General features: G+C 52.2%; 14 protein-coding genes across 14 annotated transcripts; 7 read left to right on the top strand and 7 right to left on the bottom strand.

The window, feature by feature from the left end:
- Positions 1-433: 433 nt before the first annotated feature.
- CKM354_000168800 (uncharacterized protein) lies at positions 434-2,053 on the top strand (the record flags this gene model as incomplete). The annotated part of the gene is made up of 2 exons (XM_044796819.1): positions 434-1,786; positions 1,841-2,053. The coding sequence occupies 2 exons, from the start codon at positions 434-436 to the stop codon at positions 2,051-2,053; spliced, it is 1,566 nt and encodes a 521-aa protein (XP_044652754.1).
- Positions 2,054-2,202: 149 nt separating this feature from the next.
- CKM354_000168700 (uncharacterized protein) lies at positions 2,203-5,007 on the bottom strand (the record flags this gene model as incomplete). The annotated part of the gene is made up of 2 exons (XM_044796818.1): positions 2,203-3,585; positions 3,694-5,007. The coding sequence occupies 2 exons, from the start codon at positions 5,005-5,007 to the stop codon at positions 2,203-2,205; spliced, it is 2,697 nt and encodes an 898-aa protein (XP_044652753.1).
- Positions 5,008-5,582: 575 nt separating this feature from the next.
- Positions 5,583-6,490, top strand: CKM354_000168600 (uncharacterized protein; the record flags this gene model as incomplete). The annotated part of the gene is made up of 3 exons (XM_044796817.1): positions 5,583-5,685; positions 5,756-6,362; positions 6,415-6,490. 3 exons carry the CDS (start codon positions 5,583-5,585, stop codon positions 6,488-6,490), a joined length of 786 nt encoding a protein of 261 aa, XP_044652752.1.
- Positions 6,491-6,609: 119 nt separating this feature from the next.
- Positions 6,610-8,403, bottom strand: CKM354_000168500 (uncharacterized protein; the record flags this gene model as incomplete). The annotated part of the gene is made up of 1 exon (XM_044796816.1): positions 6,610-8,403. One exon carries the CDS (start codon positions 8,401-8,403, stop codon positions 6,610-6,612), a length of 1,794 nt encoding a protein of 597 aa, XP_044652751.1.
- A 706-nt stretch (positions 8,404-9,109) lies between these two features.
- CKM354_000168400 (uncharacterized protein) lies at positions 9,110-10,500 on the top strand (the record flags this gene model as incomplete). Its single annotated transcript, XM_044796815.1, has 2 exons — positions 9,110-10,055; positions 10,115-10,500. The coding sequence occupies 2 exons, from the start codon at positions 9,110-9,112 to the stop codon at positions 10,498-10,500; spliced, it is 1,332 nt and encodes a 443-aa protein (XP_044652750.1).
- A 259-nt stretch (positions 10,501-10,759) lies between these two features.
- On the bottom strand, positions 10,760-11,593 carry CKM354_000168300 (uncharacterized protein; the record flags this gene model as incomplete). Its single annotated transcript, XM_044796814.1, has 1 exon — positions 10,760-11,593. The coding sequence occupies one exon, from the start codon at positions 11,591-11,593 to the stop codon at positions 10,760-10,762; it is 834 nt and encodes a 277-aa protein (XP_044652749.1).
- A 499-nt stretch (positions 11,594-12,092) lies between these two features.
- On the bottom strand, positions 12,093-13,543 carry CKM354_000168200 (uncharacterized protein; the record flags this gene model as incomplete). Its single annotated transcript, XM_044796813.1, has 2 exons — positions 12,093-13,149; positions 13,200-13,543. The coding sequence occupies 2 exons, from the start codon at positions 13,541-13,543 to the stop codon at positions 12,093-12,095; spliced, it is 1,401 nt and encodes a 466-aa protein (XP_044652748.1).
- Positions 13,544-14,030: 487 nt separating this feature from the next.
- Positions 14,031-14,888, top strand: CKM354_000168100 (uncharacterized protein; the record flags this gene model as incomplete). The annotated part of the gene is made up of 1 exon (XM_044796812.1): positions 14,031-14,888. The coding sequence occupies one exon, from the start codon at positions 14,031-14,033 to the stop codon at positions 14,886-14,888; it is 858 nt and encodes a 285-aa protein (XP_044652747.1).
- A 115-nt stretch (positions 14,889-15,003) lies between these two features.
- Positions 15,004-16,498, bottom strand: CKM354_000168000 (uncharacterized protein; the record flags this gene model as incomplete). The annotated part of the gene is made up of 2 exons (XM_044796811.1): positions 15,004-16,050; positions 16,103-16,498. 2 exons carry the CDS (start codon positions 16,496-16,498, stop codon positions 15,004-15,006), a joined length of 1,443 nt encoding a protein of 480 aa, XP_044652746.1.
- Positions 16,499-16,828: 330 nt separating this feature from the next.
- CKM354_000167900 (uncharacterized protein) lies at positions 16,829-17,268 on the top strand (the record flags this gene model as incomplete). The annotated part of the gene is made up of 2 exons (XM_044796810.1): positions 16,829-17,131; positions 17,188-17,268. The coding sequence occupies 2 exons, from the start codon at positions 16,829-16,831 to the stop codon at positions 17,266-17,268; spliced, it is 384 nt and encodes a 127-aa protein (XP_044652745.1).
- Positions 17,269-17,525: 257 nt separating this feature from the next.
- Positions 17,526-18,746, bottom strand: CKM354_000167800 (uncharacterized protein; the record flags this gene model as incomplete). The annotated part of the gene is made up of 1 exon (XM_044796809.1): positions 17,526-18,746. One exon carries the CDS (start codon positions 18,744-18,746, stop codon positions 17,526-17,528), a length of 1,221 nt encoding a protein of 406 aa, XP_044652744.1.
- A 337-nt stretch (positions 18,747-19,083) lies between these two features.
- On the top strand, positions 19,084-19,635 carry CKM354_000167700 (uncharacterized protein; the record flags this gene model as incomplete). Its single annotated transcript, XM_044796808.1, has 1 exon — positions 19,084-19,635. One exon carries the CDS (start codon positions 19,084-19,086, stop codon positions 19,633-19,635), a length of 552 nt encoding a protein of 183 aa, XP_044652743.1.
- Positions 19,636-20,010: 375 nt separating this feature from the next.
- Positions 20,011-22,712, top strand: CKM354_000167600 (uncharacterized protein; the record flags this gene model as incomplete). Its single annotated transcript, XM_044796807.1, has 2 exons — positions 20,011-20,297; positions 20,414-22,712. 2 exons carry the CDS (start codon positions 20,011-20,013, stop codon positions 22,710-22,712), a joined length of 2,586 nt encoding a protein of 861 aa, XP_044652742.1.
- Positions 22,713-22,934: 222 nt separating this feature from the next.
- Positions 22,935-23,909, bottom strand: CKM354_000167500 (uncharacterized protein; the record flags this gene model as incomplete). The annotated part of the gene is made up of 2 exons (XM_044796806.1): positions 22,935-23,826; positions 23,884-23,909. The coding sequence occupies 2 exons, from the start codon at positions 23,907-23,909 to the stop codon at positions 22,935-22,937; spliced, it is 918 nt and encodes a 305-aa protein (XP_044652741.1).
- Between the last annotated feature and the right edge of the window lie 440 nt (positions 23,910-24,349).

The raw sequence follows: 24,349 nt of genomic DNA, 5'->3' as shown, positions 1-24,349 counted from the left end.
AGGGAGGGAGAAGTCCTCCGCACCGGACTCCCGTCCGGCCAAGGACATAGGCAATGCCTTTGCGGGGCTTTATGGGCTCTAGTGCTGGATGTAGCAGCTCCTGATCAGGTCCATGGCTGGTGAAGACCATGCATGGATGATGAGCCATTGATCGTGCAGGAGCATGAACAGATCATACACGAAGACGCCCAAGTACACAGACGCTCTTTCTATACATGTTCCATGCCAAGAAAACCCTAATGCAGCAACTCGCGACTCCGACGCCTCCGACCTCAAACCTTTCTCGATGATGATATCTTGAAACGCGGAATCTCGCGCGCCGACCTCAGCAAACGACTCTCTACGGACCCTAGCCGCCATACGAACGATGCGCGAGTGATCGGGAGCGCAACAACATCTACACCTACACCCAGCACACGCGATACCCCTGACGATGAACTCGACATTCGCGACTCTACAAGGCGAGCTGCCGGATTCAGCGCTCGCCTTCATCGACAGCACCGCCTCATACTTACAGCAAATACCTGGATCAGCAATAGTAGTGCGCTACATCCGGTCCTCATATCAGAATGATCCTGTCCGTAGCGCAGTCGAGCTGTTCCTGTTCATCTTCGCCGTGCGCTACCTGCTCGCGCCATCGTACAGCACCAAGAGAAAGAAGAACGTGCCTCTGACGGAAGATGAAGTGGACGAGTTGGTGGAAGACTGGACACCTGAGCCGCTGGCCGGCGAAGAGACTGAATTCGAGAGACTTACCAATGAGAAGAGCCCCGTCATCACGGGAATGGCAGGACCCAAGGCAAAACTCGCAAATGGCAGGACGGTGACGAACCTGGCGAGCTACAACCACTACAACTTTGCTGGCAACCAAGACCTCATGAATAAGGCTGTCACTACAGTGCGGACATACGGTGTCGGGCCGTGCTCACCACCGGGCTTCTACGGGACACAGGATGTGCACATGAAGAGCGAGGCAGATATTGCGGCACACATTGGCATGCCGGCGGCGATCATCTATGCGCAGAGTTTCTCGACCATCAGCAGTGTCATTCCTGCATTCAGTAAGAGAGGAGATATCATCGTGGCAGACAAGGCAGTCAACTACCCCATCCGCAAAGGCCTACAGATCTCAAGAAGTACTGTTCACTGGTACGAACACAACGACATGGAAGATCTGGAGCGAGTGTTGCAGCGAATCGTGAAGCAAGGACGAGGCAAGCCGCTTACGAGGAGGTTCATTGTCACGGAAGGCTTGTTTGAGAACATCGGAGACATGGTCAATCTGCCAAAGCTCATTGATCTGAAGTTCAAGTACAAGTTCCGCATTATCCTGGACGAGACTTGGTCGTACGGCATTCTCGGACGCTCCGGCAAGGGAGTGACAGAACATCAAAACGTAGATCCTACCAACGTGGACATGATCATCGGAGGTCTCGCCGGGGCAATGTCGAGTGGTGGTGGCTTCTGTGCTGGTAACATGGAGATTGTGGAACATCAGCGTCTTAGTGCTGCCGCCTACACATTCTCTGCAGCTCTGCCGGCATTCTTGGCGACTACTGCATCCGAGACTGTGACGATGCTCCAGGAGGACCCCCGACACATTTCCACACTGCGAGAGAACATTTCAGCCATACGTGCGCAGCTCGATCCTCGAAGCGATTGGGTTCACACCAACAGTGCGCCCGAGAATCCCGTCATTTTGCTCGTCCTCAAAGATCAGCACGTCCAAGATCGGAACCTGTCGAGAGCGGAGCAAGAGGCTCTTCTCCAGGACTGCGTTGACGAGGTAAGTCTCCGCCCCGGCCTGTCCCTTACGATTTCCAAGCTGACCTTACGACAGTGCCTCAACAACGGCGTCCTCATCACACGTCTCAAATCCATGCCGGGCGCGCTAGGACTTGCACCCAAAGATCTCGAAAAGGAATGGCAGCCTCAGCCGGCTCTGAAGGTTTGCGTTACATCGGGCCTGACCAAGAAGGAAACGGAAAAGGCTGGCATTGTCATTCGACATGCTATCACTACTGTCATGAAAAGCAGAAAGTGGCAAAGGTAGTGCAAGTGTTAACATTATACCGACCTAATGTAGTAATTTTCACCCTTCATGCGCTGTTTCGCATAGATCTCACATCTGATACTATAATGAAGCACAATATGCTGGGAACTCCACGCATTCGGATCAATCGTAGGGACCGAACAATGCGTTCAATATCTCTCCATCAACCAAATTCTTCGCTGAGCTTCTGGCATCTCCTCGAGCATTTCCACCGTTGCCTTCTCGACCGCGAGCCAGTTCATCGCAACTTCCCTTCCGAGCAGGCCCTGAAGCTCCTCATTCGCCTCCATAGCAGCCAAAGCTTCCTCAAGCGATCTCGGGAGGCGCTGAACGATACCCAAATTCTTCTTCTCTTCTTCACTCAATTTAGTCGGGTTCACTTTGCAGTCTTGCAGCTCCAACCGCGCCTCCGATTCCATGCCATACAGCCCAGCCGACAAGAGTGCAGAAAGAGCCAAGTACATGTTGGCAAATCCATCGAGACATCGAATTTCCCACCGCGTGTCGTTCACTCGGCGAAGCAGTGTTTCGCGGTTGTTGGTTCCCCAAGCGACCCACGTCCCACCCGTCCAGCTATCGTCAGCGACGCGATTATAGCTGACGGACTGCGGCATTGTGAGAGCGCAGATGGTAGGTAGGTGCTGCAGGATTGCAGCTGCAAAAGCCTCCGATAAGGCTTTGAGTTCCGTAGAGGACAAGCTCTCGCTGTTCAATGATATGTGGGCATGAGCGGCAGTTCCGATTCCAGGGAATGGCATGGCATGGCACGTCGCACGAAGGCCACGGGTGGTGGCGATCTGCTGTATGCACTGCTTGGCTTGAATAAGTGTGTCGACGGCCTCGATGGGCGGAAGAGGAGGCAGAACAAATTCGTACTGTCCTGCGCCGGCTTCTGAGTGGAATTGTTCGACCTCGATGCCAATTTGTGCTAATGCTCCCACGATTAGTGCAATAAGCTCGATCGATTTCGCATACTGTTCGTCGGAAAATGTACCCCAAGCGTGGTTGGTGTCGAGCGGCGAAAAAGATACTTCATCATTTTGCGCGACCTTTCGGCGGCAGAAGGTGATTTCGATCTCAAAGCCGACAAGGAGCTCAACACTGTACTTGTCCTTGAGTTCCCTTGCCAGCCCTGTCAGACGTGCCCTTGGACAAAGCACAAGTGGCTCGCCCGTTTCGTGAGTGAAGCTTGCCATAACGGTAGCTGCATTCTTGATAGGCCCCAAGTCTTGCATGAGTCGAAAACTGGTCAAGTCTGGCTCCACGTATATTGAGCCGACTGGGTCACAGGCCGATGACATGTGGTCATTGGGTGTGGTGCCCAGGTTTCCGCGAGATATCGAGAATCGACCATCACCGTTTACGAGTTTGTTGAAAGACTTGATTGGGAGCCATCTTGATCGCAGTTGAGCCATGTAGTCTAGCCACTGGACGAAGACGTATTGCACATTGTGGTCATGTACCACTGGCTGGATCGTCTGAAGGAGTGATTGTGCGTTTAATGTACCCATTTGATGCGCCGAGCAAGTGCTCTATAAGCAGTAATCAGTGCAGTCCTTTCAGTACAACTTTCAGGGCATTTCTACTTTCAAGGTGAAATTATGGCTCACCAAAGTCCTCGCACGATCTCATCGACTCACATTTGCAGCTCTCCGGTCCGTTTGTACATCAAGCGGCTTGTTGATCGCATCATTTGGCAGAGTCAGTCCGAGCTGATAGAGACTGTTCGAGTTCTCGAACAGTATGCGCTTCACGGCACAAACGGCGTCATCTACCGATAGATCGCCCTGTTCAACATATTCACAGAAGACCTTCTCCAGAGCCGCCCTGCCTTGCAGGTTGCCCAAGTAGTATGTCTCAGGGAAATGATGAGCATCCGTACTCCATAGTAGCTTACTCGTGGGCGTGATTTCTAGAGCTTGACGAATGATTTGTTCCTGGCCATCTCGTGAGACCTGCGGAAACACTTCGCCAAGATCAAGGAATACGTTCTTGTACACTGTCGCCAGATATCCCGCTTCTCGCGTGTAGGGATACGAAGAATGTAACAGCACGATTGGCACTTCGGGATACACCTTGATGAAGTCCTGCATAACAGCGGGATTGCTGTCCAGAAGTGAGATGTCGTTATCACCAAGTCCAGTGTGGAATTGTAGTGGCTTCGCGACTCCATTCTGCCGAGACGAGGCCTGCAACAACTTGCAGGTACTGATTACGAGAGCATCATTCATGCCTTTCGTCTCGACACGAAACTTGTTCTCGACGCAGTGGGGCAGATAATGGCGCATGAAGCTTCTCAAAGCTGTTTCAGAGACGTCGAGATCGCTGCCGAACTCAATGTCTAGCCCGGTGCGATAGCAAATGACACTCTTGAAGCCGACGACCGCATCATCTTCGAGGTACGCCACTATAGCTTCCTCGAATGCCGTGATGAATGCAATCCAGGCAAGCGAGCAAGCCTCCTCATCTGCAATGGCAATGCCGACCGGCAGCTTCTCAGCTTTGTGCAAGCCGTACAGGATCCCAGAAGCAATTGCTTCAATTCGAACGATACGCTTGCACAGCGAGGCCACGAACTGGTCGTGCCAGTCGTAAGGGTGGAAATCGCCGATCAAGCCGTCGTCTATGAGAATGGTCTGGGTGCCAGCCAAACACTTCCTTATCAAGCCATTGCTGTCCTGATCTAGCAGCTCTTGTCGCTTTGAAAGTATTGCATTCCAATCCGCATCTTTTGAGAGGCCGTACAGCTCGCGAAGCTGTCTTAATGCTCGGAAGTGTGGGAGAGCGGTGACATGGTCGTCCAGAGCGCTGCCCGTCGCTTCGCTGGTCGCACTCAAGAAGTCTTCTTCCTTCAGCTGTTCGAGGCGGAGAAGGTTGTGGGCATGATTGTCGACGACGGGGTGGGTGCGAATCACGCGACGGAGCTCTTCGATGCCCCCGTGTTCAACCGCCATGGTCAGTGTGAAGACGTCTATGGCGCATGACGGCTACGAAGAAGAGGCTGCTGTGCATCGTTGAAGGAGCAGCTCGGGCAGCTCTGGCCGATGAGGAAGCAACGCGAGGCGAGTTCCTGCGTCATGAAGCTTCTCCTTTGCACATCAATTCAGCAATCACAACAGATGTATCACCGCATCACAATTGGCATCGCTTGTATTTCGCGTACATTGGATCAAGCGTTGAATTTCGTGTCGGAACCAGTCCATGGTCAGCCATGTTGGTACACCAAGACCCAGATTCGGGACAGAGATTGGGGCAGGTTCTATGGCCAGAATCAACAGCCATCCAGGCCTGGTATATTTTTTGCTTGAGAGCTTTCTGCGTTGGGGCCAAGCACGAGGAGCACAGTAAAAGCCTCCGATGTAGAAGTCGAAGGCGACTCGACACGATCAGGTGAGCGTGTGTGGAAGACGTGATTTCAGGCGTGAGCTCAAGCTCGTCTTGCACGTCATCCGACATTCCATCATCGAGCTCTCCTTCAACAAATTAGTCTACACTCCCAGCGCCAGAACATTTGACAAAGGCGCTCATCATGGCTGACGACAACAAGAAGAAGGTGCTGATCGTTGGAGCGACACGAGGACTAGGCAAAGCATTGGCCGAGGATTATGTTAAGCATGGCTGGCAAGTCTATGGTATGCTGCAAAGACAAAGAACACACTGCTCATATATTCGTGATTCAACTTCACTGACAACCTTGTCCAGGCACTCTGCGCTCTGACTCTCCTCCCGATATCAAGGATGTGAACTGGATTCCCAACATTGATGTCGCCACTCCCGAAGCTGGCAAAACGCTGATCAAACAACTCCCCAAAAACACTACTTTCTCCCTCATCATAATCTCCGCTGGCGTCTTCATCAAAGAATCTTTCGATGAGCCAGACTTTGATGCCCAAGTTCAAATGTACAAGACTCCCGCCATTGGCCCCATCTTCCTAGTTCAAGCTCTCTTCAAAGGATCTCACTTGCCCTCAGGCTCCGAGGTGATACTCGTATCCTCCGAAGCAGGTTCTATCACTCTTCGCCATGAGCAGGAGGGCGGTGGCAATTATGGCCACCATGCGTCCAAGGCGGCTCTGAACATGGTCGGTAAGCTGTTGAGTTTAGACTTGAAGGAGCATGAGGTTGCTGTAGGACTGGTACATCCTGCTTTCATGAGAACCGAAATGACGAAGAACGTCGCGTTTGATAAGTTTTGGGATGATGGAGGCGCAGTAACGCCCGAAGAATCAGCGAGCAGTTTGAGAGAGTGGATCGACAAGGAGTTCGATATCAGCAAGACTGGAGAATACTGGGCACCGAGAGGTCCACGGTATGACCTTACGCTCGACATGCGGATGTTTCCAATACTGACAACATCTCAGAGACATTGGAACTGCAGAGCCAGTGCTGGGCAAAGAGAGCGATGTGCTGAAGACACCAATGCACGTGCCGTGGTGAGCTGCTAGCCTCGAGTATGCACTTAGCATTTGTCCCATCATCAACGCAGATGGCGATTCTGGTCCAGTGAGAAGTGGAAGCAGACTCAAGCCGGACCACGCTATGTTTCATACATTCATCTATGACTCCTTCTGTGGTATTACAGGCAGCACTACATAATTCTCATGGCCCTCTCCAATATGCAAGTGATTCTCTCCACCGAATATTGCCTCCGTCCTGTCCGCGCTGGATTTATGCTGGAAGATGCCACTGCCTTGTGTATCGCCGCTCGCCACTTCGAATATCAACTTGGCCCCCTTCTCGACCACGACATTCGTCGGCCAGATCTCCACATCGACAGTATATACCTCCCCAGCCACGACTTGCTGGACATCATCTGATTTGTACTCTCGGTAAGGTAGGTACTCTTTGTGCTGAGGGTGAGAGTCATTGGTCTTGCGAAGAGAGACACGAAGCCAGCCTTTTGTGAGAGGTATTGGATCGCCTGCTGTGCCGGTATAGAACACTTCTTTGCCAGAGGGTGAAATGTAACGTAGTGTGAGAAAGAGGTCGATGTCCGAGGGTATTTGCGAGGGCTGCTCGGCAGACGCAGAGCAAGAGACGGAGAGGCGTGCGACGATGTGTCCTGTGATTTCTGTTTCCGCCTCGAAAGGAGCAGTGGCAAATTGAATAACTTGAGGGTCGTCGAGCGTTCCGAGAGCTTTGTAGGAGATCTTCTTCACCTCTGGTTGCGATGGGCTCTCCACCGCGAGAGATTGATCGGGTTGAAGGTGGAATCTAGTGTATTCCGTCCGCGCAATTGGCCACTCGTTCTCAGTACGTCTGGTATAAGCCGTCTCCGCTTGTGCATCGTTGAATCCAACATCGCCTTTTCTGAGCACAAGATCGACAGAAGGTAGTTTGCCTTTCTCCGTCCAGCCCACACGATCGTCGTTCTTCAGGAAAGCATCAAGGAATGAGCGCTGCAGCTCGACTTCTTCTTTGTAGTAAAATGGTAGATCGTGGCGGCCAGTGATGAATCGCAAATATTTCAGTTCGCTTCCAGCGTGCAGATAACCTTGCACGTTGCCGCGGAGATGTAAAAGTATGCCGCCCCAGTTTGCAACAGAAAGCAGAGGCACCTTGATGTCGGATAAGTTGAAGTCCTTGCTCGCATAGTAGTCTTCGTCTCGGAATCTATGATTTGCATTGTCGATCGTCTGGTCTTGACGATTTTGAGCCCTTTCTTCCTCGGGAAGATCGCCCTCAAGTGTATCTGGTCCCCAATTCCGCTCTTTACGGCCAGGTCGGCCATATTGATTGGTGATGACTTGGCGATTCCACCAAAAGTCGATGAACTTGTCGCTCAAAATGCCGCCATGTCTGCATCGGTCCCGGTAGTAATCGCTCATTCCCTCCCATGGAATGATTGCAGCAAGACCTTTGGGCTGTCGTGCAGCGACACGCCATTGAGTTCCGGCATAGTATGAAATGCCGAGGAGACCAGTCTTGCCTGATGACCATGGCTGCTCTGCACACCACTCTACAACTTCAAAGAAGGCTTCAGATGTCCCTCTGGACATGGTATCGAGAAACCCTGGCGACTGCCCAGTGCCTCGCTCATCAGCCCGTACTACTGCGTAGCCCTGGCTTGTCCAGTATCCTGGATCCGGTGTCTCCCATGCTGAGTGTGCTGACTTTTGTTCGGGATTCACTTCCGAGAAGGATTTAGGAAAGAATGCTTCATAAGGGATGTCCTTGCCATATGGGCCGTATGTTACTAGGACTGGTACTTTCTCGTTCGTTTTTGGCCTGTAGACGTTGACTCGCACAAGCCCATCTGAGGACTTGAGCGTGATGGTGGCATTTTCCTCGTAAATGTATGGGTACGTGTCTTGATCGACCTTATGGAGGTCTAGAATCTTGTTAGGCATTTTGTAATCTTGTAGCGGCTGCAGAATGAGACGCAAGGAGTGCTGAAAATATTACTTCCACCTACGATGACACTTTTGTTAAGCACGTCAACAGACGCGTGCTAGAACAATGCCGAGACATCCTGCCGCTGGTTGTCGACCCTCTTTCCGTAGTTGATGGGCAAGACGAGGTCACAATGTGGAGAAAGTTGGCTGCCACCGGATCGCTCTCTTCCATGTGGCATGAGGCTTTCCGTGTGGGCGTCGTCCTTCCTGCCTGAGGTGTCGACGCATTTCGGACCCGAACCGAACCGAACCGACAACGACTTTCTGCAGTCAACCGCTACAGTCCGCGCTCGATCACTTCCAAATGGCAGCAGCCCTGACGCTGACGATGACCAATGACTGTGCCCGATTGACTAGAAGCGCGGACTGCGGGCGGCGGCGCCAATTTATCCAGGACATGCGCACGACTTGCACGGGCTACACAAATGCCAATATGCCACTATGCCGTGTATCCGTTGGAACTGTTCCCTCGGTGGAGGACTACGGAGCGGAGGCGGACACAGCAGCCCGCCTGTGGTGGCGCTCTCTAGATGGTGCACTCGTCTAGTCAGTCAATATGAGGGCTGGTGAGCATCATGGCATAGCATATCGCCTGCTGAACGTCTCTTTCTATCTTTGTCCAAGAATCGAATTTCCATTTTGCACCTTGGGAGCTACTAAAATGCCTAACACAAAGCCATTGAGGATACTGATAGTTGGAGCGGGTATCGGTGGTCTCACAGCTGCTATCGCATTCCGCGAGCAAGGGTACGATGTCGAGATATTCGAACAATCAAAGATGGTGCAAGAGACAGGGGCTGCCATCCACCTAGCACCAAACAGCAACGGCCTATTACGACGAATGGGTCTCTATGCGGAGGACTTTGGTGGTGTTGAGTGCGTGGGGTTCACGAACAATCTTCCCAATGGCCAGCCTCGCATCTCAATGTATACTGGTCATGCTGCCGAGAAATGGAAACATCCGTGGCACCTGGTCCATCGGGGTCAGCTGCACACTACTCTCAAGGACAGAGCCATCAAAGACGGGGCCAGACTGACATTATCCAGTCGGGTCGCTTCGGTCGATCCAAAGACTGCTACCATAACCTTCGAAGATGGAAAGACTACTCGAGGTGATCTGGTCGTCGGAGCAGACGGCGTGCATAGCAAGACGCGCAAAGGTATTCCCGGAGGAGACCTCAAGCCTTTCGATTCAGGCAAGAGTGCCTTTCGCTTCCTGATCCCAACAGAGACGCTTCGGTCGGACCCAATCACAGCACCCCTCTTGGAGAAGGAAGGATATCTGACCATGTGGATCGGCGACGATCGCAGAATGGTCATGTACCCCTGCAACAGCGGAACAATGATGAATTTTGTGGCTATTCATCCAAGCCGGGAATCTGCGAGTGACATCTCAGGGCAAGGCGGATGGCAGGAACTCGGCAGCAAAGACCGTCTGCTACAACTCTACAAAGATTTTGCGCCGTCTGTACAGAGCATCTTGGAAAAGGCAGATAGCAGCAAGCTCAAAGTCTGGAATTTGCTGGATATGGCGGCTGTACCTGGGTTCATCAACTCACGACTTGCCATTTTGGGCGATGCTGCTCATCCTTTCCTGCCTCATCAAGGTAAGCAATCAGAGCGTGCGATCGATGAAGTCTCATACTGACCTTTTGCCTGTTTTTAGGGCAAGGTGGTGGCCAGGCGATCGAAGATGCCGTGTCTCTTGCGGCTTTACTCCCAGCCGGCACCGCGGTCTCTGACATTCCTGCTCGACTAGCTCTCTATGAGAAGTGCCGCTACGAGCGTTCGCACAAGATTCAAGAGTACACTCGTATCGCAGGCATGGATCTGTCTGAAATGGCCAAGCTTGGAAAGAAGAACGATATGAACGAATATGTCACCTACAACTTTGGGCACGATGAGTTCGAGGCTTCTTCACAGGCATTGAAGAATTCTCTCAGCGTAACGGATACCAGGACACAGCACTCGTCTGGGTGGTTAAGCAGTCTGCGAACTCTCCTCTCTTGGTTGCGATCAATAGTCACTGGGGGAAAGGTGAAGAGTGTCTAGATGCTGGTTATGTATAGCTCCATTGTTCTATCAGCAGTGAAATTTTAGAACTTGTACAGTGGCCCGAACAGATCAGTCAAGATATTTGGCCACAGCGGCAGATCCAACGACCATCAAAGCCACCTTCAAGCTTGTCAGCTGCAGTCAAGGCCCGTAGCCAAACAATGGACACCGAGACTTCGCAAAGAAGCGATGCGAAGAGGCTTGTTTTTGTATCCTTGATGAGACTCTGTTTCTAGTCTTTCCATATATCGACTATCTAATGCGCACTAACAGCCCTCCCCCCATTCTCCCAACTCCCAATAATAAACTGACTATTACACATATTCGTCAACTCCCACGTCTCCGCCTTCAACTCCCCACCCTTTTCCTTCTCATCCTCCCAATCCCCCGCCGCCCCCGCCACGAAGCACAAAGACATAAAATGATCATCCGTGGCATGCGCATCCCGAAACTGCGGATGCTTCATCAACCTGGTAATCGCCCTCCTCAACTTCGGCCCCCGATTATTCTGGAAAACATCTTCCACACTCTGTCGAAATTCCAACGCCCATCCTTCTGGTGGTGTAGGTTGTGCGAGGTTGTCTCGGTATTTGAGCATAGGCCACCAGACATTTCGGAAAAGATTGTGGACTGCGCCGCCGGTTCCGATGATGAGGTAGTTTTCTTTGCGAAGGGGTCGGAGGGTTGAGCCGACGTGCATGTGGAAATGGGGATCGAAGCGGGCGTTCATGGAGATGATGGTTGTTGGGGGACATTTTTTGGGGAACATTCTGATGAGGATGAGATAGGTGTCGTGGATCCATTCGAATTTATCGTTGGGTTGCACGTTGAAGCCTTCGGATTTGAGCATTCTCATGCAGCGTTGCCCTGTGGGGAGGTCGGGTTCGAGTTTGTAGTTTACGTATTTTGATGGGTGCACGTAGGCTACTGGGGATTTTCCTGGGGAGGGGTTCGTTGAGACTTCGATTCGGTCGCCGGTTGCGTCCCAGTGTGCGCCCATCATTATTACGCCTTTGATTCCATTTGCGAGGGCGTCGTCGCCGGCTTGTTTCCAGTAGTCGGCGGACGAGGTTTCCTCACCGAGCATCATTGTTGAGCCATGCGAGAAGAAGTATACTGGTGTGAGACCTGCTGCCATGTCAGTGAGCTGACATTCGAATAGGGGACGGTGTCGTCGTTACCCATGGTTGGTTGTGATATGAGTTGAGACTGCCTGAGCCTTGACCTTAGCAACGTGATGTTAGATCTGGAGGCGATACTGAAGCCATCGTTCCCATGTCTCTACGGTAAGCCCGAAAGTGCGATGTTGTTCGGCACGGTGGCGGGTGGGCTGTCTGTACCAGACCACCCACATGCTTCCGGCATGCCACACCTGCATCGCCAAAAGGCCCAATGCACTCCGATTGGACACCCTCGCGTTCGTATAGTTGATCACACATGTTTTCAGGATCTCCTGGATACAGAAATTGTGCTCGGCCAATGAATCTTCCAGCTCTGTTGGCTGGGAAGCTCGTATATTCACGGAGAGCTCGCTAAAATGTTTGGCAGAATTACACCAACGTCGTTCAAACGTCAGACAGGCTCAACTATCATAGCTCCTCAGCAAAATCCCAAGCATCAGCATTCTTCAAGTTGGACTTGATCACATCTTTTTCGGCTCCCTCAATGGCCTTCGCAAACTTCGCCGCACCTTCAGGGTCATCCTTGAACAGGTGATCTCTGACATTCTTCTGCGGAGTCTCTCCCAGCCACTGGAACAGCGAGAAGTCCTGGAACTCCGATGCACGGAAAATCTCCAATACTTCCAAAGGCTCATCCTCGCTCAAGTTCTCAATGAAATGTCCCATGTTCTTGGGAACAATTCCAACGTCGCCGGCAGTATAGTCAAAGGTACGGGCTGCGCCTTGAGCACCAAAGATCGTCACGCGAGCTCTGCCGCTGATGAAGAATGACCATTCGTCTGCGTTTGGATGCCAGTGCATCTCACGCATTGCGCCAGGTTCAATGTCAAGGTGTGCAGCGGCGACAGTCTTTGAGATTGGAAAGTTGCGGCTATCGGTGATTCGAACGCTTCCTCCAGTGGCGTTGACTGGCTCCTGTGCCAGCATTTTGTGCGTGAAGTTGTGCTTGGACTTCTTGAATGTTTTCGGTTGCTCCTTATCGATCGGTCCTGGCAACTCGCCTTGGAAGATGTACTTCTCCTTCTCGGGCAGAGTGTCGAAGACCTCTGGTGGCAAGCGGAAGTTCTCCGCCTTGACAGACTGTGGCGTATGCGCAAGCCAGTCCGTAAGCAAGAAGGTGCTCTCCTCGCTGAAAGATCCATCATCGAAGATCAACAAGAATTCTGTGCCGTTCGGGGCCAGGCCTTGAAGAGAGTGTGGGTGACCTGATGGGAAGTACCACAAATCGCCCTTCTCAACATCATCGACAAACGACCCGCCTTCTGTGTCAAGTGCTGTGACACGGACCTTGCCTTCGAGCACATAGGCCCATTCTGCTTCTTTGTGCCAATGAAGCTCACGGATCACGCCCTCGTCGAGGCGCATGTTGACGCCTGCAAGCTCTACAGAAGTGGGAAGTTCTTTGATGGTGGTTTGTCGTGTCCAGCCGCCTTCTTCAATACGGGTATGTGAATCTGCGAAACTCCTGCAAGCTGGTTAGAGCAGTTCTTACAGATCGTGATCTGAAGTACACACCAACGCATGTTCTTGAAATCGCCATGATCTGTTGATGGCGGCCGAATCATATCAGGGTTCTGCCTCTCCCGATCCCGATTTCGAGGACCAAGCACGCTTGTTCCATCACCATTTCGAAGTGGTTCGGGCTGTAGGTTGCGTCCGATGGAATCGACCTTGTGATCATAAGGATCCGAGTAGTCCTTTCGATATGGGTTGCTCCGTGAGTGCCCAAGTGGGTGCTGTCGAGACGGAGCAGCCACGGATAGCGCCGAAAGGCATGAGGCCAATACCACGTTGGAGAAATGCATGGCGAAGATGTGGTATTGCTGTAGAGGTGGTGTTGTGTGCGTCCTTACCTTCATATAGCTCTCGCATTGACTTCGGCTAATGCCAGGCACAAACCTCTGTATGACGCAGCGATATAGCAATCCGTGCGGTTACGTCGCAGCGCGTAGCTGGAGCACAACTCCATCGCTTTACCCGTTCGTGCCGCCAGACATTGAGCTGGAGCTTTGATCAAGCCGCTCTGCAGCATCGTTTGGAGGCGTGCGTGTCGAGGCGTGGGAGGGTAGTGCGGGTGCTGAGGGCCGAAGAAGGTACCGTTCGTGTCTTCAAAAGCAACGCCGGCGGGAAGACATCATTGGCGGCTACACGAGGACTTCAGCTTCCACAGTATATTAGCCCGCTCCAGCCGCCGACATCTTTGCGCCTGCCCCAAGCACGAAATCGCGACTGTTGGCGTGGGAGACGCGCGACAAAGCAAGGCAACAAGCGTGCTCCAAGTGCGGAGAAAGCGACAAACACTTTTCTGCATCCGACTTTGCCACGCTACCCGCAGCTTCCGATACCATGTCCGACAGCAACTATGGCACGCTGAACGGCTCGCGCCTGCCACCGGCCCGACCACCGACCGGCCGACTGTTCAGCCGCACCGACGAGGAAGCGGTGCACTTGCTGCACAAGGATGACAAACCGCCTACAGTCGTCGACCGGCTCGCCGCGCACTTCAACCAGAACGTGCGCAAGGACTGGGCCGATCTGCTGCTGCTGTCGTGCTACGTGATCACGGGCCTTCTCGATAGCAGCAGTGTCTACACCTTCGGCTCCTTCGTGTCGATGCAGACGGGCAACACCATCTACGTCGGCACCGGCATTGTAGCACCGACCCAAGATGATCGCTGGATCCGAGCCCTCACTTCCATCAGCTTCTTTTGCTTCGGCAGCTTTGTATTCGCGAGGTATCATCGCTACATGGGAGCCAAGAAGCGCTGGGTGATCGTGCTCTCTCTGATCTTGCAGGCCATCTGCATTGGAGTCGCGGCAACAATGGTCACCATTGGGCCCAAGATTACTCCCAAAGGAGAACTGGATCGCTGGGTCATATTGCCACTGGCCTTGATAGGCTTCCAAGCTGCTGGACAGGCGTACTTAAGCAGAGTCCTCAAGTTCAACGCATTGACGAGCGTCGTCCTCACATCCATTTACCACGACCTATTCGCGGATGCAGAGCTGTTCTCCATGCCAAGGAGCAATATCGAGCGTAATCAGCGTGCTGGAGCTGTCATTCTTTGCCTCGTCGGGGCCATGATCGGCGGTGTCTTTGCACACAGCTCCATCGGACTGGCGGGAGCGTTGTGGACAGCTACAGGGCTGAAAGTCGTCATCATCATCATCTTCTCCATATGGAAGGCAGAGAGTTCAGCTTGATGCGAATCAATTTTCAATATATCTGGATCTCGCGTAATACCAGCGCTAGAATCAAATGTCGCTCGTAATCTGTCGCCAGCATGTACAAGTATCTGCCGAGCTCTGTTACCACATGCTACAAAGGCCTGCCCCATCTCAAAAACCAGTATACGCCTGTTGCAGACACTGTCAATGTACTCGCCAATATCAAGCCGGCGCCAAGCAGGAAACCTTGCTCAAAGTATCCGATTCCACCTCCTGGGTTCCTCTTGAACGCCTTCAATGACGATGCAGCTTCTGTGATGAGCTTCTGCGCCGCGTCGCTGCTAGAAGTCGCCAGAATACCGGCTATCCGCAGGCTCTGTGCCGAGGCGTTGATCTGAACAGGACGCGGGATCGTGAACGAATCGATTGGATATCGAATGCCTGAGGCGGATGTTCTGCTGCTCACGGCTGGAGGTCCCAGCAGAAGCTCTCGAGGAACATGATTGACGAAGCTTGCTTCCGATGGAATAAATTGTGAGAGATATTTCCCAGTGCGAGCATTCGAGAAGTGATATGCTGCAAGCGAGGGCTTCGTTGTTCGTGAGCCGATTAGATCGATGGCATCGTCCAAGCTCTTGGTCGCATATACCGCGAGCACTGCAGCAGGAAGCTTCACGCTCAGAACAGCATCCCTCGAGCTCAACTCAACCACTGCAAACTTGTTTTCTTGCGACACTACACGCAGACCTCGGTCGGACGTTCTCAAAAGCTCGATGGAATGACTGATCTCGGTGCTTGACAGCGTCTTGCCTTTCGTTTCAGGCGCATGGCCTGTTCCGACTGCTGCGCTGACCACAGCTTGAAGAAAGTCCTTCTTAGCAAACTCGTTGACAAGTACCACGTCCGGCGCATAAGGACTTGACCCTCCGAAACTCGAACGAGCCGCGACTATTTCCTGAGCTGCGTGCTGCACGTTTGCTGTTCGATCAACAACAGCCAACACTGGAGCACGAGCTGCGGATGTGAGCTGGTTGGTTCTGGGAGAACCTTCTACACCATGTTGCAGAACTCGTATGGTAGATTCTGGCAATTCATCGTCTTTGACTGGTTTCGAAGCTATCGCGAAGCCATCCGCATCCAGCGCCTCGGATAGCAGTTTTCGAAGGAGACTGGGAACAGCCCGTAATTTATTCTCTAGCTGCACAATGTCAGTTGAAAAGGTTCTTATTATTCCAATTCACGCCGCTTACCAACAAGATCACTACATTCCCAGCAGCCAGAGCTGCGCTTAGAGGCACAATCGTCGAATAGAACAGTGTGTGAGAGATCGGCTCAATGTACACAACTCCAGCTGGAATCCTCCGGTGCGGCGCATCTTGACCATTTGCGATCAAGTATTCTTGTTCGAGAGCAGTTTTGTGGTCGAGAGTGGCATAATTTCGCTTGACTGCTGAGAGTGTCTCGTGGTATTCAACAGCGACTTCTGCGGCAGAACTCCCAGCGTCGGAGGCAATGGCTTTCTTGATTTCGTCGACATTATCGGTCAACACCTTGCATAGTCTTTCGAGCTGGACTTGTCGATGAAAGACGTTCTCGTAGCGGCCGTCGATTGCTGCTGCTTGTAGTCGCGGAAATGCTGGCGCCATGTTGAACTTTTGGTTATGGAGTGAATGTTCTGCAATAGTCCGAGCCGACAGTTGAGGTGAGGCCGTCAATTGTCGGACATAATGCCAGTCCGTCTCGGCCGTCTTCCTGGACCGCGTCGTCTGGACCCAGGCCCGCAGCCACAAGCATGTATGTGGGCACATTGATCTGGAGTAGTGGGCGGTAAACCGTCGGAAATGTGGCGATCCGGTGGGGTGGATCATTCACAATGGTCTCGACCAAGCTATGCTAGGCACATCCACAACGTCACATCGAAGCTGTAAGGCTTGACAACGACATCTCGTTGCTAGACAGATCACACTATCACCAAAATGTCTGTAACAACAACTGACAACGCCCGCATCACGACCCTTCGCCACACGCTCGCCGATTACGAACTCCATCACAGTCAGCCCACCGCTGAACAAGCAACTCAAGCTCCCGCTCCGAATTCTCGAGACGAACAGCAGCAATCACTAGACAATCCGGCTGGCTGGGAAGACAGATGGCGAAGAGTACCTGCTTATCAGCCTGTGAATCCTGAACTGATTCATGGCGGTGGGCGAAATCAAGTACAAAATGAGATTGAGCGGAATTTCATTAGAGTCATGTTTTCGGGTGTTTGGTTGCAATCTGTGAGTTGAAGAGAGTAAGAAACTGTGTGGTTGGGAGGTGGCTGACGAAGTAACAGGCTGGGAGTCATCTATGGAGATCAACTTGCGGAAAGCTCAGAGATGACATTTTCAGAGTTAAAGTTGGAGGGGAATGGTGATTTGAGTTTTTTTTTTTTTTAGCATTGAAAGGTGTGTCGTTTGGGCATTGCAAATGAAATGAGTGTTGCGTTGTTCGGAGGTCGTGACATTGTCTGTGAACTGCAAGCATATACATTTAAGCCACCATAAGTGCATACACGTCGTGGCAATTTTATTTCCCAGGTCTGCTGAGCTGTATGCCGATATGTGCGAACAAGAAACTCTCTAGTCTAAATGAAAGTGGGATCCCAAAACGTAGCAATATATTGTCTTATGCCTACAGCGGTCTAGCAGGCAATAATGTGGCGACACATTCACCAAACCCAACGCCCTCTCCACAGTAGCCTGATAATGTGACAGTCTCCCCATCTTCCAAGTAGCCTCGAGGCGGAGTCGTGCCTTGTTTCATGAACTCCAAAAGACATCCATGTTGGTCGTCACTCTCTCCACTTACTGTTCCAGTGGCCAACAGATCGCCTGTTCTCAGGCCGCAGCCACCGATCGCTTGATGAGCAACGCATTGTGCTAATGTCCAGTACATCCAGGAACTGTTGCTCCGGCATGCCGTCTGAGTAGTGGCATTGTCCTTTCCAGAAGTAACATCTACTCGTAGATCGATGTTCAGGGCGCTGCTGCTGTTGTCCTTGAGGTAGATTGCACCCGCCTGATTCTTTCTTAGCGGCGAAGAGGTTTTGAAAGCCTGCAGAGCGGCAGTTGTAATGACCCAAGGTGACATGGTAGTTCCAGCATTCTTGCCATTGAGAGGTCCAAGAGGAATCATTTCCAGTGCCTGAATATCCCGTGCGCTCCAGTCATTGATAAGCACATATCCGAAGATATGTTCTTCAGCTTGCTCGGCCGTGATACGCTGATTCCTGGGCAATGGTTTGCCAATGATGGCACCCAGCTCAAGCTCGTAGTCCATTCTTTCGCAAGGTCCAAATACCACGTCACTCTGCATTGGCTTGCCGCTCCAGTGTTGTCCTAACGGACGTTCGACTGGCGTGCCCGAGACATCAATGCTGGAGCATCGTCCAGCGTAGCCTATAGGGAAATGGTAGAAAGCTGGTGGTGTGGATCTTTGACCCGTCATGGCTTCCGAGGCATTCTGTACGTGATGTTCCGAGCAAGAGAAATCCGTGAAATCGCCAACATCGATGGGAACGTGCATTACAACTTCAGCGAAGTTCTTGACTGAATCTGTAGGGAAGCGTTTGGTCCCGTTGCCTTTCTTGATTTCAGTCTGGAATCGCTGCCGAACTTCATTTTGGACTTCTTGTGTGTATGCAGCAAACGCGTTTAGTGTTGGCTGCTTGAAGACTTCGGCGTCGAACTCTTTGATGTCGGCAAATAGGTGCTGTAATTGAGCAAGGAAGACCACAGTATCCTCATATCTCGTGACAACGGATGGCTTCGTACCGTTACCAGACGATGCAATACCGAACGGTATGTTCTCGACCCCAAAGTGAGATCCATAACCAGGAAGTGCTGGTGCCATAGTGACAGCTCGGTGCTTCTGAGATGAAGCTGGAGTGCTTGCTAGTGCGGTGATCAAGGCACGCCTGTCGTTGTTCTCATCGTATTGGCAACAGCATAAACCGGCTCTGCTATTATGGAGAGGTGCCTGGCTGTCTCTCAGGTGATGCCCACGTCTTCCGTAGCCGGAAACTCACCCATGTCCGCTCTCCGTGCCTGTGGGACGAGCAGCAGTGGTGATCCGCTGGCACACTGAGACACCTCCACAGGCACGCGGTACATTTATCTTGCTCCTGAAATCTGAAGACTTTCGATCAATTCAGGAAAGTACCGTTAGCCATCAGCTAGATTTGTTCACCATGTCACCACAACCACTCACGCCGCCAACGGTAATCAGAACCGGGCATGACCAATCTGGCAAGGCCATCATCTCGGACAGACTGCCAGAGCAACCGACTGCGCAGGTAGTCTCCAATGGCGATGCCTCGTTCTACCTCGCCTACACAACCGAGGAATTTCCAGTCGACATGAATCAGGACAAAGACCTCGCAGTCTACCAGAAATATGCGAGCCAGCCGCCAGGACTCGTGGTTAGTGGCGGCACAGTGCTCAGATATGTCGATATGGCGCCGGGGATCACAAGTCCGATGCACCGAACGGTGTCCATGGACTATGGCATCGTCATCCACGGAGAGATTGAGCTTGTCTTGGACAGCGGCGAGACGAGACTCATGAAGCCTGGCGACGTGTGCGTGCAAAGAGGCACGATGCATGCTTGGCGAAACACGAGCACAACATCGTACGCCAGGATGCTGTACGTGTTGTTACCGAGCAAGGCGTTGACGGTGGGCGAGCAGACGCTGGGAGAGGATTACGGCGGCACGATGGACGGAGTGCGGGCGTCGAGTTGAGGCGAAGCGGAGGCAGGAGCGGACGGCCGTGGTTGGTTGCCGGCGCGGCCGCGCAATGCGGGGGATGAGAAGGCACGATGGGGACAAATGTCGAGCTAACACCCAAATGGGTTAACTGTGAAGGAACAACTGCTTGGCGACGAGTCTATGCACCTGCTCAGACACTCCACTTCTCCGTTCCACTCATCTTGTTCTCTTTGTCAGTATCGGATAGACAATGCCCACTGTCCGACTCCATCTGCACGAATTCCATCGAGCGAGCCGTGTAGGCGGAAGATGCATGCCATTGACGAGACACTGAGCCCGATCCTGGTCGGCAGCATCCTGGACCGCGCACGTGGATTGTCCACTTAGCCGGTGGCCGCCGTCAGCAGCATGCCAGCAGCAGAGGACAGCGCTGAGGCATCCCAAACCTCGTCCGGAGACACCCGTCACAAGTGCTATCTCTGCAGCAGAACATACGAGAGGCATGACCACCTGAGCCGGCATCTCAAGTCGCACGACAACGAGCGCGCCTACAAGTGCAACGAGTGCGGCAAGGGCTTCAACAGAGCCGACTTGCTGAATCGCCATCGCGCAGCTCATGCGAAGTCGACTGCCGGAGACGTCTTCAGGAAGCGGACGCCGCGAGCCTGCGAGGCGTGTATCAAGGCCAAGACCAAGTGAGTGAAGCAGGCGTCAGGCGTCAGATCACGCAAAGCTGCCGCATCTCTGATGGCCGCGTCAAACTGCATCACTCAATCTCAGAATCGTACTGATACTCTACGCTCTAATCCAGATGTGAAGATGATAGACCATGCAAGCGATGCAGGACACGTGAGATCTCGTGCGTGGACACTGATGCGAGGAGCGTCTCGTTGGATGACAGCACCATAAGCTCTCAGAATCCCGCTGAGGCAAATGCACCCGCGCAACTCACTACCCCATCATCCTTGACACACGTGCTCAGCAATGGTCCAACATCCAATGCCGGCATCAATGACTTTGCTCCATTCTCTATTGGTCAGGATGACTTCGTCAACGCAATTCCAATGAGCGACTACGGCTACCCGGATTTCTTCGAGCAGATCATGATGCCGGACCTTAACAGCATTTCCCAATTTCACCCTCAACGGCCACCAGACATATCCCATCTGACGCAGGATCTTAACCTGGATGGTCTCAACTTTGACTTCACATTTCTTGCAAGTGGTCTGACACGGCCGTCGACGCCCCAGGGCGACAATCACGCGCTGCAGGAGACCGATGCTGGTACCGCGCCCGATGTGCGGCTTAGAACAGAGGCATTCAACAAATCGCCATGGTCCTGGAATCACTGGATACCGGAAAGAAACCACGCCACCTTCACTGGACAGGAAGAAATCAACGTTCGGCAAGATGGAATAAACACCGATGATCAGCACGTCAGCCCGAGCATCAAGCGCTCTGTGCATTGCGACCTGGACCACGAAGCAAGAGACCGAATGATTAGAGTTGTCACCACGGTAGCGCAATCGAAGCTCGCCATGCCTTCGTTCCCATCTCTTCAATTGCTGGAAGACTTGATCGATATATTCTTGCTACAAGATAGCAATGCGATCGATACATTTGTCCACGCTGCCTCGTTTTCTGCAAAAGAGACGCGCACCGAATTACTCCTCGCCATGGTCGCCGGCGGAGCGCGCTATGTTGCCCTTCCCACTGTGTGGAAGATGGGCCTGGTAATCCAGGAAGTTGTACGACTCGGAGTTGCGGATGTGTTCGAGTCGGATAACAGCTCTACTAGGGATCTACAACCCATCCAGACCTCGCTGATCTGGGTCAGTGTCGGGATTTGGAGCGGTTTTCGCCGCAAGACTGAAATCGCGAGCTCGTTCCTGCAGCCTATAGTGACCATGCTTACTTGGGCTAATGCTTTGACTCGAGCTCGCTATTCAGATATTAGCCCTTCAATGGAGGACAACGACGAGATACTTCACCAGAAGTGGCGATCATGGATACAAGAAGAAACCTTGAAAAGGGTGGTGCTGCAAACTTTTCTGCATGATTCACAGGTCGGCACAACTCATCTCAGGAACAGACTGGTGTCCCCTTCACAGCTGTTGCTCCCCGTACCAATGTCTCTTGAATTGTGGCTTGCTCCGAATGCTCAAGTGTGGCGGAATATCTGGCTCGCAAGGGTGCGACTCGCTCAGAGCCAATTGCCCTCAATATCGGAACTGTTCACGAATCCGGGAAAACTCGATGAGCTGTCCGGACTTGTCGACAAACGCCTGTGTCTACTCGTGGTATGCCACGCGTTCGCGCATGACGTGTGGCAGTTCAGGCAACAGTCCGTGCTTCTCAGCAATTGGGAGGTCCAAGGAAGACGAGATCGCTGGCTCACCCATCAAAGCCGGCAACGAGATATTATGGATGACTTAACGACAGCACAAACTTACTGCGAAGCGCAGGAAAATATCGCCCCAGAGGTCCTGTTTACGATTGAATTTCTCATCATGTCATTGCACGTTTCAGTCGAGGATATTCTACTTTTCGCAGGCAAATCTGGAGAGGACGAGGCGAGAAAAGTCTACCCTCGCGTCAAAATTTGGACTCAAGATGCCGAAGCCAGGACTGCTGTATGGCACGCCGGACAAGTTTTACGAGTTGCTCGAACGTTTGAGCAAACAAGGCTGCGAGACTTCTACGCCGTTGCGCTGTATCAAGCTAGCCTCACCTTGTGGGTATACGGCATGATCACTTCGAATACCGCAAGAAGAAGTGGTGACAAGACGCCAGTTCCTGGACAATCGGCAAGCAATGCCACACAAGGGAGCCGGGTAGTCCTTGACGATGACAACGACAAAGCGGCCAAGTCTTTCAAGCTCATAGGCACAGGCGTTGCTGGACTGACAAGTACGAACTATGGGCAAGTGGACCTCGATCACTGGAATGGACGACCGAACTTCTGCCCTTTGAGTAATTCGAAAGGTGTCATGCTCATATCTAGAGCAATCCTGAAGGGCAACTTTCCGGATAGCAGGAATGGGTTGCCGCCTCTCGTGGAGAATCTAGTGAACTTGATCAATGAGCTTGGAAATCTTTCTGGAAAATGACATTTTCACGATATGATCCCCATGATGAAACAGCATGTACAGTAGTAGAACAGTTCATCTAGCCTTCGAAGAGCAAGGCCTTCTTCGTCTCTAATAGCCAATTTGAATTCATGCATGGCTCTGAAGTGCACAGAAGCTGAGTCTCATCTATAGTTCAAGTCTTCCTTCCATCAACCTCTAAAACCTGACATGTCTCATACAATCATAATTCGATAAATGCCTTTATTCATCATCCACAAACAACTTCGCATCCTTCCCATCAGCCGGCAAGAAAGTTCCATCGCACACCTTAAATCGCTCCTGAATCGAGCTCACAGTCTCAATCTCCTCCTTCGTCAACTCCCACCCGTCAAGATCATAGTTCGCCGCAATCCTGTTCGGGCTAGTCGACTTTGGAATGACAGAGTATCCTCTGCTCAAGCCCCACTGCAACAAAACCTGCTGAACAGTCTTCCCCTTCTTCTCAGCAAGTTTCGCCAATGTCTCATTCTTATACAATGGCGAATCCGTCGATCCGAGACAAGAGTATGCGGTTGTGTGAATTCCTTGCGAAGTGTTGAATTCAACGAGTTTCCACGAGGGATAGCAAGGGTGCACTTCGACTTGGTTAACAGCGGGTTTAATCTTGAATTCTGGATCGGCGAAAAGTTCTTCGAGGTGGTGTTTGCTGAAGTTGGAGACGCCAATTGCTCGGACTTTACCCGTTGCAGGGAGTTTTTGGAGCTCGGCCCAGGTTTTCTTGAAGTCCCAGTTCGCAAGGGCTTTTTTGCCGCTGTCGTCGCTGGGGTCGACGGGTTGGGGCCAGTGCATGAGGTAGAGATCGACGTAGTCGGTTCCGAGACGCTTGAGAGATTCGTCGATGGCTTCGGCGACGCGGCCTTGGTCGGGGTTGTTCAGTTTTGTGGTGAGGAAGAATTGGTCTCGTGGGACGCCGGAGGCTTGCCAGCCGGCTCCTACTTCGGCTTCATTTTGGTAGGCGGCGGCGGTGTCGATGTGTCGGTAGCCGTGCTTCAATGCGGCTTCAACGGCCTTCTCGACTTGGCCAGGTGGTGATTGCCATGTTCCGAGACCAATGGCTGGAATCTCAGCGCCGGTGTTCAGCTTGTAAGTACGCCTATTCCAATTGTCAACCCTCAATTGTCCATCGGGATGTGGAGAATTCCAAACTCACTTGGTCAATTGAGGTGCAGAACCCATGTTTGCGGTATTTTGTTATTGCAGTTCGTTTCTCAATGAGATTGTGTATTCGTTTCGAAGTTGAAGACAAACAGCAGAATGTTTCTGAGCTTTTATGATAAGTGTCGTTGAGTTAGACTTGGCCTGGATAAATGTAACGAGCTCCACTTTTGCCCCAATTGGCCACTTCCCGGCAGAATGATGCAAGATGTCGGGCGACACAGCAGATTTTCCCCCAATCGCGATATCAGGACCTCCAGTTTTTGGTTCCCACACTCCACTACAGATATGGGCCAAAGTTTCACATGGTAACTGGAATGTTCTATGCTTTCGTGTCGACAGGCAAGCTGCAAAGGCGTTGGAACAGCTTTGTTTGCTTTCTTAGCCAGATCTTTTCGCATCAAGGACGAATCAATGTCTGCAGACACGGTGCGCGGGTACCAAAGTTGCAGCAACTGCTT

This window comes from Cercospora kikuchii, assembly GCF_019650295.1.
Source record: "Cercospora kikuchii DNA, contig_00001, whole genome shotgun sequence".
In the NCBI taxonomy this organism is placed as follows: domain Eukaryota; kingdom Fungi; phylum Ascomycota; class Dothideomycetes; order Mycosphaerellales; family Mycosphaerellaceae; genus Cercospora; species Cercospora kikuchii.
Note: the sequence above shows the minus strand (reverse complement) of the source record. Positions and strands in the feature narration are given on the sequence as shown.